Source organism: Pseudophryne corroboree, chromosome 1 (assembly GCF_028390025.1).
Source record: "Pseudophryne corroboree isolate aPseCor3 chromosome 1, aPseCor3.hap2, whole genome shotgun sequence".
In the NCBI taxonomy this organism is placed as follows: Eukaryota; Metazoa; Chordata; class Amphibia; order Anura; family Myobatrachidae; genus Pseudophryne; species Pseudophryne corroboree.
The window spans coordinates 357939451-357956921 of record NC_086444.1 but is presented as its reverse complement, the minus strand read 5'-3'; the positions used below and the strand labels follow the sequence as shown (position 1 = coordinate 357956921).

At 48.0% G+C, this 17471-nt stretch overlaps 1 protein-coding gene across 1 annotated transcript in view; it reads left to right on the top strand.

Moving 5' to 3' along the window:
- Window positions 1-17471, top strand: part of TOP3B (DNA topoisomerase III beta) — a 195793-nt gene that overhangs the window by 31260 nt on the left and 147062 nt on the right. The window contains exon 3 of the mRNA XM_063964784.1: window positions 2699-2830. Within this exon, the coding sequence (XP_063820854.1) occupies window positions 2699-2830 (132 nt within the window). The remainder of the gene's footprint in view (window positions 1-2698; window positions 2831-17471) is intronic.

Genomic DNA, 17471 nt, shown 5'->3' with positions numbered 1-17471 from the left:
AGCTTTTATCTCTCTCCATTATACATAGAAAGATTAAACTTGCCGCTGTACATTACAAGCTGTTCGTGCTAATTAGTACCCTAATAGAACATACTGTACAGAGATACTAAGTACGGTGATTTGGCATCCAGTTAAAAGCTGTTCGTGCTAATTAGTACACTAGTAGAACATACTGTACAGAGATACTAAGGACGGTAATTTGGCATCTAGGAACTTAGGGAGGAGCTTTTATCTCTCCATTATACATAGAAAGATTAAACTTGCCACTGTACGTTACAAGCTGTTCGTGCTAATTAGTACACTAGAAGAACATACTGGGGACTAGGACTCATACAGTACTTGCATTTCAAAAGCAAGGTATTTTCCACCGCCTCCCGCTAGCCCATCGCCCTTCCCCCATGGGAGCCTGCACAGGTCATGCAGTAGACAAGGAGGGAGTTATTCACATAAACCAGGGCAAAGCTGCAGGAGCAGTTGTGCTGTTAAGGTTCTATGCACCATACGGTACACATACAATTCTGTAGCAGGGCAGACTCAATTGAAATGGCTACTGCCTGTGACTCCTTGCCCCATGGAGGCCCTCGGCTATGGAGCAAGTAACAGCACAGATTTTGTAGGTCACGGGGCAATGCTGAAGGAGCGTCAGAATCCCCTAGCTAAAATACACAGGGTCAATAGGGATAAGCAAGGTCTATGCACTTAACGATACCCCAGACCCCATCACATCACAAAGTGACAAAATGTCCAAGGCACATGAACATCCACCTTGTGTCAGCACTCAGCTATGGAGCGAGTGACTGCATAGGTTTTGCAGGCTTCGGGGCAGTGCTGAAGGAGCGTCGGAATCCCCTAGCTAAAATACACAGGGGCAATAGGGTTAAACAAGATCTATGCACATAATGTTACAAGGCGGGGGTCTATGTGCCTCGGACATTTTGTCACTTTGTGATGTGATGGGGTCTGGTGTATCGTTATGTGCATAGACCTCGCTTATCCCTATCGACCCTGTGTATTTTAGCTAGGGGATTCTGACGCTCCTTCAGCATTGGCCCGTTCTTTGAACACGGTATTTTCCACTGCCTCGCGCTACCCCCATCCCACTTTCCCCTTCCCCCCCTGGGAGCCTGCACAGTTCATGCAGTAGACAGGTAGGGAGTTCCGATCAGGTTACAAGACGAGATTTATGTGAAACCTGTGTGCACCCTTCCATTGAATGTTTAACAAAGAAAAAAAATTATCATAAAGTGAATGTCACGGAAACTCGGACGCTCATACTGTACATGTATTTCAAAAGCACGGTGTTTATGCATTGTACATACTTCCTTTTACACAATTAGTTGCATCTCCATACACAATCTTGCGTCTGCATACACAAGTGTTTTAACATGTTCGTTTGAGTCTGTATAAACTATTTATTTATATTGAAAACTCTCACCGTCTGACCATTGGTCACCATCTATTAACATTACAGTCGTCACTGACCATTTGCCAGAGCTGTAGATCAATCCGCTGCTATACGATCGAAAGTACTGGATTAGTGGAGCATTAGCCACCCAGTGGTGGAGATGTGTAATGCATGCTGAGTATCTAGAATCGCCTCAACGCGCCTGCCTGTGATTAAACTCGGCAAGCTAAGCTATCGCCTTAGCGTGACTAAACGTCCGTCTAGGCGGAGAATCGGTCAAGATAAAGGTGGCTACATCTGTATGGGTGTGGTATGCAAGGTCGACCACGTTTAGGTCGACAGTGTCTAGGTCGACCACTATTGGTCGACATGGTTTCTAGGTTGACAGGGACTCTAGGTTGACATGAGTTTTTGCACTTTTTTTGGTGTTGTTTTCTCCGTACAGTGACCGGGATCCCCAATTAGTGCACTGTGTCCCATTGCCTGGCTCGCTGTGCTTCAGGAAAGGTGCCTCGCTGCGCTTGGCACAGGTTACCGTTCCCAGTTGTAGTCCACGTGGATCGTAAAGTATGAAAAAGTAAAAAAAAAAAATGATAAAATATGGAAAACTCATGTCGACCTAGAGTCCCTGTCGACCTAGAAACCATGTTGACCTAGACAATGTCGACCTAAGTATTGTCGACCTAGAGACCGGATACCATTTGTATTGGGAACCATTTTCCTTAACTAGGCTGCATGCAACATGAGCTTTTAGCTACTGTATGTATGTTAATGAAATATGCTTAATTTACATTAATAAAAAATACTAGTTAAATTAGATTATTGTCCGTCCACATTGCCGCCAACGATACCTGATATACCCTACAGAAGTGTCCCATTGCATTTCTCCAGTCACATGACCTCCAGGCATTGTATAAGTTGTCTCTCCTATCAATGTGTTTGCATACATACCTGCTTTCTAGATCCAACAATCCACTTTACCAGACAACTGGAGGAGACTCAATAAGCACACAACTCTGGCTGCGCAGCCGAGACCTGGCTTCCAGCTCGCTATTCCGGAGCAACATCAGGGAGTCATAGGTCTGGGATCTAACGGTAAAGGAGGCAGACAGCACAAACCTGCTTCAATCCCTCTTGTCATAAAGGAAGTCATGCATTATCCAATCAGCATTGCACTGTGGAAGGGCACAGGGTACATTCTCCCGAATACAAAACGTGCATTTAACTATTTCTAATGCTTGGGTGTTTGAGCAATTATATGTCAACATCTTTAATTGTACTTTTCTTTTCTAGGTTCTACTTCCTCTCGAAAGGGTTTAAATGGTGCCTGTTCCGTACATGAGTACACAGGATCATTCATGGGACAGAGTGCTCGTTACAAGATGACATCCGTCTGTGGCCATGTAATGAGCTTGGACTTCATAGGTATTGCTGAAACATGTCTACCTGTATTGCACAATTCAGAAATGTAATCTCTGTTAAATGCACTTACCAGCCTTTAGCCAGCATTATTAGCAACGTCCATAAACTATAGACTCCATAAATTATTATTTTACTTATATGGTGCCACAAGGGATCCGCAGCGCCCATTACAGAGTACATAAACAAATGAGCAAAACAAGAAATAAAGCGCTTACAGTTTGAGACAATATAAGACAAGTACAAAGTATATACAGAAAACCAGGGTTTAGGTGCCATCAAAGGGAGTATCGAGTATAAGATAGTGTAAGTAAGAAAAGAAAATGCACATGAGGAAAGAAGACCCTGCTCTTGCGAGCTTACAATCTAAAAAGTGAAGGGCTAACAGACTGGTGTGACACAGGAGGGGTAGACCGTGAGCTTGGACAAGAGAGTCCGTTTGAAGTTTTGTTGAGAGGTGGACAGTCTGAGGAGGAGAGGTAGAGAATTCCAGAGATAGGGAGCAGTAGATAGGAGTGGGAGGAGGTAATTAGTTGGCAGGAGAGGTCGCGTGCATTAGCAGAGCGAAGAGAACAGGCGGGAGTGCAGAGTGAGATGAGGTCAGAGATGTTAGAGGGAGAAGAGTGGGTGAGGGCTTTGAAGGTGAGAAGCTTGAATTGCATTCTGAATGGGATGGGGAGCTAGTGAAGGGCTTGTAAGAGAGAGGAGGTGGATGTAGAACGTTTGGTGAGTAAGATGAGACTGGCAGCAGCATTGAGGCTAGATTTGAGTGGAAAGGGGCGTAGGTCAGGGAGTCCAGAAAGGAGGAGATTGCAGTATTCCAATCTGGAGATGACCAGTGAGTGGATGAGTGTTTTAGTAGCATCCTGGGTGAGAAAAGTTCTGATCCATAAAATGTTTCTCTTACGTCCTAGAGGATGCTGGGGTCCATATTAGTACCATGGGGTATAGACGGGTCCACCAGGAGCCATTGGTACTTTAAGAGTTTAACAGTGTGGGCTGGCTCCTCCCTCTATGCCCCTCCTACCAGACTCAGTTTAGAAAATGTGCCCGGAGGAGCCGGTCACAGCTAGGGGAGCTCTCCAGAGTTTCCTTAGTAAAAGTTATTTTTTAGAGTTTATTGTTTTACAAGGAGGCTGCTGGCAACAGCCTCCCTGCATCGAGGGACTGAGGGGGGGAGCAGTGTCTGCCCTGCGGGGTCTGAGCCAGTGTCTCCGCTGACTGGACACTGAGCTTCAGAGGGGATAGATCGTTCCCCGCCACAGGGGATTGCTCACCCCAGCAGCATGCTGCCACCCCCTTGCAGAGCTGAAGATTGTAGCGAGTGAGACACCGACCCCCCTAGCAAGCGGGGGGCCGGTGCGAAGATGGCGGCAACAGGGTAGGAGCGCAGTATTAACTGTGCTCCGGGGATGGCTCAGCGGTACATAGTGCGGCGCTGTGAGGGGCACCCTGAGCCGGCGTCTTAACCCTACACTGACCAGAAAGCCTGTCGGGGTCTGCGGATCTCAGCCAGCACAAAATCCTCAGGCCAGTATAATCTTGGAAGAGCGGGAAGACAGCGCCATTAAGGGGGCGGAGCTTCTCAGAGCAGACCCAGCAGCAATCAGCGTCATTTTCCTGATGCAGACACGCTGCCAGTGGAAGAGCAGTCCCTCCAGAGCACCTCTAGCTATCTGTACGGTACCAGGGGGTTGTAGAAGGGAGGGGAGGCTGTGTAAAGACTGTGTCACCTATTAAGGGACACAGTCAGCGCTGGTTAAGGGTCTCCCTATACCTATATAGCACTGTGTGTGGGTTGGCTCCAATCTCTGTGTCTCTCTGCCATTCTTGAGGGGGAAACTCTGTCTGCCCTGTACCCTGTGTGTATGTGTGGGGTGTACAAGCAAACATGTCTAGAGACTCTGTCTCATATGTTGCAGAGGATTTATCTTCTCAGGAAGATACCATCCCATGTAATCAAGATTGCACTGTTGTAGCGCAGATCCCAGCTAGAGAACCGGAGTTGTTAGCCTCTCTTAGGGGGGCTATTTCTCAGATTTCTGAAAGGGTTGCAAGGACTGAGCATGCAACTCAGGTATTGCAGTCCTCTATGGCAGTATGGTCCGATACTGCTCCCTCGGGGCCCCCTGCGGTACAGTCTCACAAACGTGCTTTTGCCCAAATTATGCAGGATGACACCGATACCGATTCTGACACAGCAGACGGTGATGGGATGTGTCGAGGGGGACGGCATCACTTGCTCAGGGTGTGCAGTTGATGATTGAGGCCATGCGGGACGTGTTACATATTTCTGACACTCCTCCTGAGCAGGTGGAGGAGGCTTTTTTCACAGACGGTAAGCCCCTCTCACCTTCCCGGCATCTAAGGAATTAAATGCTATATTTGAAAAAACCTGGGAAAACCCTGCGAAAAAATTCCAGATCCCTAAAAGAGTTCTGATTGCTTTTCCCTTCCCTGAGGAAGATAGGAAAAAAATGGTAGTCCCTGCCTATAGTCGACGCCTCTGTCTCCAGGCTGTCAAAACAGGTGGTCTTACCAGTCCCGGGATCAACCACGTTGAAGGATCCGGCTGATCGCAAGGTAGATGCTACGCTCAAATCCATATACACGGCTTCAGGGGCTAAACTGCGACCTACTATTGCCTGTGCATGGATTTCTAAAGCTATAGCTAAGTGGTCAATCACTCTGCAGGAGGACTTGACTACGATGGATAAAGGTGACGTTGATTTGTTTTTACGTAACATACAGGATTCTGCAGGGTTCCTGGTAGAATCCATGAAGGATCTGGGTTCCATGGCTGCGGGGATCTCCTCCATGTCCGTCTCTGGCTGCGCCAATGGTATGCGGACGCAGAATCCAGGAAAAGTGTGGAGAGCCTACCCTATACAGGTCAGGCTCTGTTTGCGGAGGCGCTGGATGCGTGGATTGCCACGGCTACCGCGGGTAAGTCTCCTTTTCTCCACTCAGCTGCACCGGCTACGAAGAAGCCTTTTACTCCCAACACGTCACAGTCCTTTCGGCCCTCTAGGCCTAGAAAGAACAAGCCTTCCCACACCTTCTTTAAAGGTGGTCGTGCCAAATCCAAAAAGCTTACTCCTGCAGGTTCCCGGGACCAGAAGTCTGCTTCTGGTACCTCAAAGTCCTCAGCATGACGGTGGACCGCACAGCCTGGATGTAGGTCAGGTGGTAGCGAGACTCCGGCATTTCAGCCACGTCTGGGTGTCGTCTGGCCTGGACCCCTGGATACAGGATATTGTGTCCAGGGGGTACAGGCTGGAGTTTCAAACTCTCCCTCCTCACCGTTTCTTTAAATCAGGCTTGCCAGCATTGCCGGCAGACAGAGCTATCCTACTGGACGCTATCGGAAAATTGGTAGTGCCTGAGGTCATTGTTCCAGTCCAACCTCATCAGTTGAAAAAAGGTTACTATTCGAACCTTTTTGTGGTACCGAAGCCAGATGGTTCGGTAAGGCCAGTTCTGAACTTGAAATCTTTGAACCCTTATCTCGGGTGCTTCAAATTCAGTCTCTGAGAGCAGTTATCTCAGGACTGACGGAGAGTTAGTTTCTTGTGTCCCTGGACATCAAGGATGCGTACCTCCACATTCCCATTTGGTCACCGCATGAGACCTATCTCAGGTTTGCACTGTTAGACGATCACTATCAGTTTCAGGCACTGCCGTTCGTTCTCTCCACGGCACCGAGGGTCTTCACCAAGGTGATGGCAGAGATGATGGTTCCGCAAGTAGGGGGTGAACATAATTCCATATCTGGACGATCTGCTGATCAAGGCATCGTCCAGGGAGAAGTTGTTAAGATCCATTGCTCTCACGATGCATCTGCTCAAGGAGCACGGTTGGATCCTGAATCTTCCAAAGTCTCATCTGGAGCCGACAAGGAGGCTGTCTTTCCTGGGGATGATCCTCGACACGGAGGTGCAGAGGGTGTTTCTACCGGTGTAGAAAGCATTGGTGTTTCAGACAATGGACCGGGATGTCTTGAAGCCTGCCCGGGTATCGGTTCATCAGTGCATCCGCCTTCTGGGGAAGATGGTTGCCTCCTACGAGGCTCTGCAGTATGGAAGGTTTCATGCTTGATCCTTTCAACTAGATCTCTTGGACCAGTGGTCGGGATCTCACCTACACATGCACCAGAGGATACGTCTGTCACCGAAAGCCAGGATTTTGCTCCTCTGGTGGCTACAGCTACCTCACCTTCTGGAGGGCCGAAGGTTCGGAGTTCAGGACTGGATTCTTCTAACCATGGATGCAAGTCTAAGAGGTTGGGGAGCAGTCGCTCAAGGGTAGACCTTCCAAGGAAGGTGGTCAAGTCACGAGTCCCTTCTTCCGATAACATCCTGGAACTAAGCCGTATACAACGGCCTTCTTCAAGCAGCACACCTTCTACAGGATCGGGCTGTTCAGTCAGACAACGTGACCACAGTGGCCTACATAAACCGACAAGGCGGAACGAAGAGCAATGTCAGAGGTGTCAAGAATCCTCCTCTGGGCAGAAAGGCACGCTGTAGCGATGTCAGCAATCTTCATTCCTGGAGTAGACAACTGGGAAGCAGACTTCCTCAGCAGACACGATCTCCATCCAGGAGAGTCTGGCCTCCACCCGGAGGTGTTCGAGGAGGTAACCGGTTGGTGGGGGGTTCCTCACATAGACATGATGACCTCAACAAGAAGCTTCGGAGGTACTGTTCGAGGTCGAGGGACCCACAGGCGGTGGATGCACTAGTAACACCGTGGGTGTTCACTTCAGTGTATGTGTTCCCTCCACTTCCTCTAATTCCAAAAATTCTTCATCTTGTAAAAAGAACAAAAGTTCTGGCAATCCTCATTGCTCCAGACTGGCCGAGGAGGGCTTGGTATGTGGATCTGCTGGATCTACTGCTGGAAGATCCACGGCCCCTACCTCTTCGAGAGGATCTTCTACTGCAGGGGCCGTTGCTTATCAAGACTTACCACGGCTACTCGGTTGAGCACCAGATCTTAGCTCGGAAGGGTATTCCGAGCAAGGTTATTCCTACCCTGATACAGTCTAGGAAGGGGGTAACGTCTAAACACTACCATCAAATTTGGAAAAAATATGTATCTTGGTGTGAATCCAAGAAATTTCCTGCGGTGGAGTTTCAACTTGGTCGTTTTCTCCTTTTCCTGCAAGCAGGTGTGGATATGGGCCTGAGATTGGGCTCCATCAAGGTCCATATCTCAGCTTTATCCATTTTCTTCCAGAAACAATTGGCTGTCCTCCCTGAGGTTCAGACCTTTTTGAAAGGGGTTCTGCACATCCAGCCTCCCTTTGTGGCTCCAACGGCACCCTGGTATCTTGATGTGGTGTTACAGTTCCTGCAATCGGATTGGTTTGAGCCTCTACAGGAGGCTGATCTCAAGTTTCTCACGTGGAATGCGGTCACTTTGTTGGCCTTAGCTTCAACGTGTGTCGGAATTGGGGATTTTGTCCTATCTGGTCTTTCATGAGTATAGGGCGGAACTCAGGACTCGTCAACAGTTCCTTCCTAAGGTTGTTTCAGATTTTCATATCAACCAACCTATTGTGGTGCCAGTGGCTACTGACTCCTCAATTGCTACAAAGGCCTTGGATGTTGTCAGGGCTTTGAAGATCTATGTGAAGAGGACAGCTCGTCATAGAAAAACTGACTCTCTCTTTGTCCTCTAAGATCCCAAGAAAATTTGGTGTCCTGCTTCTAAGCAGTCTATTTCGCGCTGGATCAGGTACACTATCCAGCATGCGTATTCTACGGCAGGATTGCCGTGTCCGAAATCGGTTAAGGCCCACTTTACTCGTAAGTAGAGATGAGCGGGTTCGGTTTTACTCGGTTCTCAAAACGGCATCTTATTGGCTCACGGATGTCACGTGTTTTGGATAGCCAATAAGATGCTGTTTTGAGAACCAAGTAAAACCGAAACCGCTCATCTCTACTCGTAAGGTGGGTTCTTCCTGGGCGGCTGCCTGGGTTGTCTCGGCTGTACAGCTTTCCCGAGCAGCTACTTGGTCTGGATCGAACACGTTTGCTAATTTTTACAAGTTTGATACTTTGGCCTCTGATGACCTCAAGTTTGGTCAAGCAGTTTTGCAGAAGCCTACGCGCTCTCCCTCCCGTTCTGGAAGCTTTGGTACATCCCCATGGTACTAATATGGACCCCAGCATCCTCTTATTAACTCTTTTGATCTACAAAATAATCTCTACGCTGATGATACTCTACCTTTCCTCCTCGGACCTCTCCCCCACTCTCTTCACTCGTATCTCCAACTGTCTCTATGCTATCTCTTCCTGGATGTCCCAGCGCTTTGTTACACTTAACATGTCTAAGACTGGGCTGATCATCTTACCTCCCTGCTATATAACCTCACCTCCCACTTCAATATCTATTGATGGCACTACTATCCCCTCTAGCCCCCATGTGCGCTGTGTTTGAGTAATCCTTGACTACTCCCTCAAACCACACAATCAATACCTACCACAAACCTACTTTTTCCATCTACAAAAATAGGATTTTGATTACCTACCGTTAAATCCTTTTCTCGTAGTCCGTAGAGGATGCTGGGGTCCATATTAGTACCATGGGGTATAGACGGGTCCACCAGGAGCCATTGGCACTTTAAGAGTTAACAGTGTGGGCTGGCTCCTCCCTCTATGCCCCTCCTACCAGACTCAGTCTAGAAACTGTGCCCAAGGAGACAACATACTTCGAGAGAAGGAAATACACAGAGATTCATACCAGCTCACACAACAAGGCAAATCCGGCCAACATGCCGGATAAACTCATCAACAGCTGAAACAGTACGGAAACAGTAAATAACTCAGAACTTACCTAGGAACCAGGCAGTACTGAAGTAAATAAACACAGCAGGAAAACGAAGCGCTGGGCGTGCGCCCAGCATCCTCTACGGACTACGAGAAAAGGGTTTACCGGTAGGTAAAGGATTTTGGTTACCTACCGGTAAATCCTTTTCTCGTAGTCCGTAGAGGATGCTGGTCGCACGCCCAGCGCTTCATTTTCCTGCTGTGCTTATTTACTTCAGTACTGCCTGGTTCCTAGGTAAGTTCTGAGTTATTTACTGTTTCCGTACTGTTTCAGCTGTTGATGAGTTTATCCGGCATGTTGGCCGGATTTGCCTTGTGTGAGCTGGTATGAATCTCTGTGTATTTCCTTCTCTCGAAGTATGTTGTCTCCTTGGGCACAGTTTCTAGACTGAGTCTGGTAGGAGGGGCATAGAGGGAGGAGCCAGCCCACACTGTTAACTCTTAAAGTGCCAATGGCTCCTGGTGGACCCGTCTATACCCCATGGTACTAATATGGACCCCAGCATCCTCTACGGACTACGAGAAAAGGATTTAACGGTAGGTAATCAAAATCCTATTTTTGTAGATGGAAAAAGTAGGTTTGTGGTAGGTATTGATTGTGTGGTTTGAGGGAGTAGTCAAGGATTACTCAAACACAGTGCACATGGGGGCTAGAGGGGATAGTAGTGCCATCAATAGATATTGAAGTGGGAGGTGAGGTTATATAGCAGGGAGGTAAGATGATCAGCCCAGTCTTAGACATGTTAAATGTAACAAAGCGCTGGGACATCCAGGAAGAGATAGCATAGAGACACAGTTGGAGATACGAGTGAAGAGTGGGGAAGAGGTCCGAGTAGGAAAGGTAGAGTATCATCAGCGTAGAGATTATTTTGTAGATCAAAAGAGTTAATGAGCTCACTTAAATAGTATGTGTAGAGAGAGAATTGAGGGGCCCAAGAACAGAACCTTGGGGGACACCTACTGTTAGAGGAAGTGAGAGGGGACGTAGAGTCATGAGAGGAGACCGAGAAGGAAGTAAGGGATTTGCGGGAGGAGAGGGTGGTCCACAGTGTCAAATGCAGCAGAGAAGTCAAGGAGAATAAGCAGAGAATAGTGGCCCTTGGAGGTCATTGCAAACTTTCATTGGTTTCATTTCAAAGGTCATTGCAAGGAGGTCATTGCAAACTTTCATGAGTGGAGTGGAGTGGAGTGGAGTGGAGTGGAGTGGAGTGGAGTGGAGTGGAGTGGAGTGGAGTGGAGTGGAGTGGAGTGGAGTGGAGTGGAGTGGAGTGGAGTGGAGTGGAGTGGAGTGGAGTGGAGTGGAGTGGAGTGGAGTGGAGTGGAGTGGAGTGGAGTGGAGTGGAGTGGAGTGGAGTGGAGTGGAGTGGAGTGGAGTGGAGTCCAGACTGGAATGGGTCAAGCAGTGAGTTGGAGGAAATAAAGAGAGTGAGGCGGTTGTAGAGAGAGCGAGAGAGAGAGAGACCAGCCTGTCAAGAAAAACATTAAGGGGGAGATGTGTGTGAAAAGCAATGAAAAAGTGAAGTGAGCCAGTTTCTCATGGCAACCAATCATATACTGCTTATAATTTATATAGAATGCACTTGATAAATGTTACCTCAGTGCTGATTGGTTGACATGTGCAACTTCTCCACTGGTTCACTTCTCTACTCTTTTCACTGCTTCATACATCTCTCCATAAGTTACTGTTTAGCAACACTAAAAAGGTATTGCACTTTATAATCAGTCTCCTGTACGCAATCCTTTACACACCTTTGGCTTCATAGATAGAGATTAGCTTGTCATATACACCTAGAATTAAGTTAATTCCTTTAAACAGAATTTGTAGGCTAGTATGTTAAAAACAGCACAATCTGCTGTTATTATCTCCTCCAGGTATACATTAGCAGGCACCCTAGTTTACTAGCAGTACCAATACTGCTGCATCAGCTTTTCTCATGATAGATTTACTGGCATTACACAGAGAAATCCACTTTAATTTATCATGTAAGTACCAGGGAAAGTGGAAATGTACCATATTTATAAGTACAGCTTTTCTCATACGTCCTAGAGGATGCTGGGGTCCACTTCAGTACCATGGGGTATAGACGGTTCCGCAGGAGCCATGGGCACTTTAAGACTTTTTCAGAGTGTGAACTGGCTCCTCCCTCTATGCCCCTCCTCCAGACCTCCATTTAGAAAATGTGCCCAGGCAGACTGGTCGCACTCTAGTGGAGCTCTACTGAGTTTCACCGAAAGACTTTTAGGTTTTTTATTTTCAGGGAGACTGCTGGCAACAGTCTCCCTGCTTCGTGGGACTTAGGGGGAAGAAGTAGGAACCAACTTCCTGAATAGTTTCATGGCTCTGCTTCTTGCTGACAGGACACCATTAGCTCCTGAAGGGAACTGAACACTAGCTGCGGCTATGCGCTCACTCCCACAGCATGCCGTCACCCCCCTAACAGAGCCAGAAGTAAGAAGACAGGTGAGTGTATTACCGGAGTTCTGCAGAAGAGAGGATCTCCGGTCATCGTGATGGCAACAGGTACCGCGCAGCGGGCGGGAACGCTGAGCGACCATGCTATCCATAACACAGGCACTGCAGGGCGCTGGGGGGGGGGGGCGCCTTGGGCAGCATGAAACCTACTCTAAACTGGCTAAAGGTAGCATATGATGCCGAGGCACAGTCCTACGCCCCCGCCAGTATAAAAAATAAATTGACATTTTCTGAGGAGAAGCGCGCCATTACAGGGGGCGGTGCTTCCTCCTCAGTCAGCCAGCACACTGCTCAGCACCATTTTCTCCAGGCTGCAGGGGAAGAATCGCTGGTCCTCCTCCACTTCTGAAACAAGTATCAGGGTGAAAATAAGGGGGGGCAGAGTGTATATTGGTGCTCAATTTATACAATTTGGCAGTGTAAAAGCGCTAAAGATCTCTGTAGACATTTTACATGCACAGGGATTTTAGTTTTACTGTGGGTCTGTCCCCTATAAGCCCCGGAGTGTCTGTGGTGTGATTGTGCACTTGTGACACATGTCTGAGGCAGGGAGCTCTTCCCCTGAGGGAGACATTTTAGGGACACAGAGTTGTAATGTGGTGGCGCTGCCAACACACCACGAGCCTGAATGGGTGAAAGAATTACGTGATAGTGTGAATCATATCAGTAAGAGATTGGATAAGTCTGAGTCTCATGCAGAAACCTGGAGAAAATCAGTGGAAGATGTGATTTTTAGTAGTTCTGCTTTTTCATCCACAGGGGATCCCTCTGGGTCACATAAAAGGTCATTTGCACAAATAGTACAGACTGAGACTGATACCGACACGGACTCTGATTCCTATGTCGACACTAGTGATTCCAGGGGAATAGATCCAAAATTAGCAAAAAAACATTCAATACAATGATTGTGGCTATAAAGGAGGTGGTAGAAGTTACGGAGCCCCCTCCTTTACCACAGGAGGCCTACTTTTATAAAGAAAAGAAACTTAATGTAGTTTTTCCTCCATCTCATGAGCTGAACAGTCTCTTTGAGGGAGTTTGGACAAATCCTGAAAAGAAATTTCAGATTCCCAAAAGAATTCAGGTAGCGTACCCTTTCCCTGCAGAGGACATGAAAAGGTGGGAGTCACCCCCGGTTTTAGACAGTGCTCTGTCACGGTTAACAAAAAAGGTGATTCTCCCTGCGCCTGGGACGGCTTCACTAAAAGAGCCGGTGGACCGCAAGTTAGAGAATACGTTAAAATCTATTTATGTGGCCAATGGGACATTACTCAGGCCTACCATTGCCTGTGCGTGGGTGAGTAATGCTATTGAAAAGTGGTCAGAGAACTTGTCATCAGAAATTGACACAATAGATAGAGACGAGATACTCCTAACTTTAGGTCATATCAAAGACGCTGCTACTTATATGCTAGAGGCCATGAAAGATATTAGTCTCTTGGGATCGAAAGCCGCTACCATGGCAATCTCAGCACGGAGGGCATTGTGGATTCGCCAATGGAATGCTGACGCAGATTCAAAAGGAATATGGAGGCTCTCCCGTACAAAGGTGAGGCCTTGTTTGGAGATGGGCTGGAGGCTTTAGTTTCTGCGGCTACCGCGGGTAGGTCGACATTCTTGCCTTATGCTCCTGCACCGACAAAAAGACACATCACTCTCAGATGCAGTCCATTCGGCCCAATAGATAGAAAAAGGGTAAAGGTTCCCCTTTCTTTGCGGGTAGAGGAAGGGGAAAAGGAAAAAAGCCCACAGTGTCTCCAGTATCACAGGAGCAGAAATCAACCTCTGCTTCTGCCAAACCTGCAGCATGACGCTGGGGCTCCCTTGCGGGAGTCCGCTCAGGTGGGGGCACGTCTGAAACTTTTCTGGGTTCAATCTGGCCTAGACCCGTGGGTCGTACAAATAGTGTCCCAAGGGTACAAACTGGAGTTTCAAGACGTCCCCCCATGCCGGTTTTTCAAATCGGCCTTACCCGCTTCTGTCCCAGACAGGGAAGTGGTAGCAGCAGCAATACAAAAACTGTGTCAGGATCAAGTCATTGTCCTGGTTCCCTTGTTACAACAAGGAGAAGGGTTTTATTCAAGCCTATTTGTAGTTCCGAAGCCGGACGGCTCGGTCAGACCAATTCTAAACCTAAAAAATCTGAATCTCTACCTGCAAAGGTTCAAGTTCAATATGGAATCTCTGAGGGCAGTGATTTCCAGTCTGGAGGAGGGGGAATTCATGGTGTCAGTGGACATAAACGATGCATACTTACATGTTCCCATTTATCCTCCGCATCAAGCTTATCTGAGATTCGCAGTGCAGGATTGTCATTACCAGTTTCAGATGTTGCCATTCGGACTCTCCATGGCACCGAGGGTATTCACCAAGGTGATGGCGGACATGATGGTCCTCCTTCGACAGCAAGGAGTCAATATAATTCCTTAACTGGACGATCTCCTGATAAAAGCGAGGTCCAGGGAAAAGTTGGTGCAGAACATTGCACTCTACCTGACTGTACTCCAACATCACGGTTGGATCATAAATTTTCCAAAGTCACAATCGGAACTGACGACAAGATTGTCCTTTCTCGGGATGATACTGGACACAGAAGTACAGAGGGTATTTCTTCCAGTAGAAAAGGCTCTGGAAATCCAGAGACTGGTCAAACAAATTCTGAAACCAACAAGAGTGTCAATTCATCAATGCATTCGGTTGTTGGGAAAGATGGTAGCGGCCTACGAGGCCATACAGTTTGGCCGATTCCATGCCAGAGTATTCCAGTGGGACCTATTGGACAAGTGGTCCGGATCCCATCTGCACATGCATCAGAGGATAATCCTGTCCTCCAAAGCCAGAATTTCACTCCTGTGGTGGATACACAGTTCTCACCTCCTAGAGGGACGCAGGTTGGGGATTCAAGACTGGATCCTGGTGACCACGGATGCAAGTCTCCGAGGCTGGGGAGCGGTCACACAGGGGGAAAACTTCCAAGAAAGGTGGTCAAGTCAAGAAACTTGTCTTCACATAAACGTTCTGGAGTTGAGAGCCATTTACAACGGCCTTCTACAAGCGGTACATCTTCAAGATCAACCCATACAGATCCAGTCGGACAATGTAACATCAGTCGCGTACATAAACCATCAGGGCGGAACGAAAAGCAGAGCGGCAATGGCAGAGGTGTCAATGATCCTCCTCTGGGCAGAAAGACATGCACAAGCTCTGTCAGCAATTTTCATTCCGGGAGTGGACAACTGGGAAGCAGACTTCCTCAGCAGACACGATCTCCATCCAGGAGAATGGGGCCTCCACCAAGAAGTCTTTGCAGAGTTGACAGGTCTTTGGGGAATTCCTCAAATAGACATGATGGCGTCTCGTCGCAACAAGAAGCTTCAGACATATTGTTCCAGGTCGAGAGACTCTCAAGCAATAGCAGTGGATGCACTAGTGACGCAGTGGGGGTTTCGGTCGGTATATGTCTTCCCTCCATTTCCACTGATACCAAAAGTTCTCAAAATCATAAGAAGAACAGGAGTTCGAGCGATCCTCATTGCCCCAGACTGGCCAAGGAGGGCTTGGTATCCAGATCTTCAGGAGTTGCTCGTAGAAGATCCTCGGCCTCTTCCTCTCCGCGAGGAACTGCTGCAGCAGGGGCCGTGCGTGTATCAAGACTTACCGCGGCTACGTTTGACGGTATGGCTGTTGAGCGCCGGATCCTAGCCCTAAAGGTTATTCCCAAAGAAGTCATTCCCACTCTGTTTCAGGCCAGGAAAGGAGTAAGGTCTAAACATTACCACCGTATTTGGAGAAAATATGTGTCTTGGTGTGAAACCAAGAAGGCTCCAACGGAAGAGTTTGTTAGGACGTTTTCTCCATTTTCTCCAGGCGGGTGTGGATGCGGGCTTACGATTGGGTTCAATCAAGGTCCAGATTTCGGCTTTGTCCGTTTTCTTTCAGAAACAATTGGCCTCCGTTCCAGAAGTTCAGACTTTTGTGAAAGGGGTTCTGCACATCCATCCTCCATTTGTGCCTCCTGTGGCACCATGGGATCTTAACGTGGTGTTGCAGTTCCTTTAAATCGGACTGGTTCGAACCTCTCCAAGAGGTCGAGTCAAAGTTTCTCACTTGGAAAGTGGTCATGCTGTTGGCCTTGGCATCCGCAAGGCGGGTGTCTGAGTTAGGGGCCTTGTCTCATAAGAGCCCTTATTTGATCTTCCATGAAAATAGGGCTGAGCTAAGAACTCGTCAGCAATTTCTTCCAATGGTGGTTTCTTCTTTCCATATAAACCAACCTATTGTAGTGCCCGTGGCTACTGACACCTTCGCTGCTTCAAAGTCTCTGGATGTGGTCAGAGCTTTGAGGATCTATGTCGCAAGAACGGCTCGGATTAGGAAAACAGGCTCTGTTTGTCCTGTATGCTCCCAACAAGATTGGGTGTCTTGCTTCTAAGCAGACTATCGCGCGCTGGATCAGAGGTAGTATTCAGCACACGCATTCTACGGCAGGATTGCCGATGCCGAATTCGGTGAATGCCCATTCTACTAGGAAGGTGGGCTCATCCTGGGCGGCTGCCCGGGGGGTCTAAGCATTACAGCTTTGCCGAGCAGCTACTTGGTCAGGGGCAAACACGTTTGCTAAGTTTTACAAGTTTGACACCTTGGCCGATGAGGACCTAAAGTTTGGTCAATCGGTGCTGCAGGGTCATCCGCACTCTCCCGCCCGTACTGGAGCTTTGGTATAACCCCATGGTACTGAAGTGGACCCCAGCATCCTCTAGGACGTATGAGAAAACAGGATTTTGATACCTACCGGTAAATCTTTTTCTCCTAGTCCGTAGAGGATGCTGGGCACCCAGCCCAGTGCGTACTTTACCTGCAGTTGTTATTTTATTAAAAATGTTTTCAGCAGGTTTGCTGTAAAGTTCATGCCCGTTGGCATGTGTCTTGTTGAATGCCACGTGTGCGGCATGGTTGAAGTGTGAGCTGGTATGAATCTCACCATTAACTTTAAAAGTAAATCCTTTTCTCGAAATGTCCATCTCCCTGGGCACAGTTCCTAAACTGAGGTCTGGAGGAGGGGCATAGAGGGAGGAGCCAGTTCACACTCTGAAAGTCTTAAAGTGCCCATGGCTCCTGCGGAACCGTTTATACCCCATGGTACTGAAGTGGACCCCAGCATCCTCTATGGACTAGGAGAAAAGGATTTACCGGTAGGTATTAAAATCCTGTTTTTTTTCTTACTTTAAATATTCAATAAAAACAAGGGTGTGTTTGAATGTATTGGTTCCTCACTGCCAGAGCTGTAAATAGACATTTTGGTGGCCTGTGCCAGAAAGAGAATTGGTGCCCCCTCCCC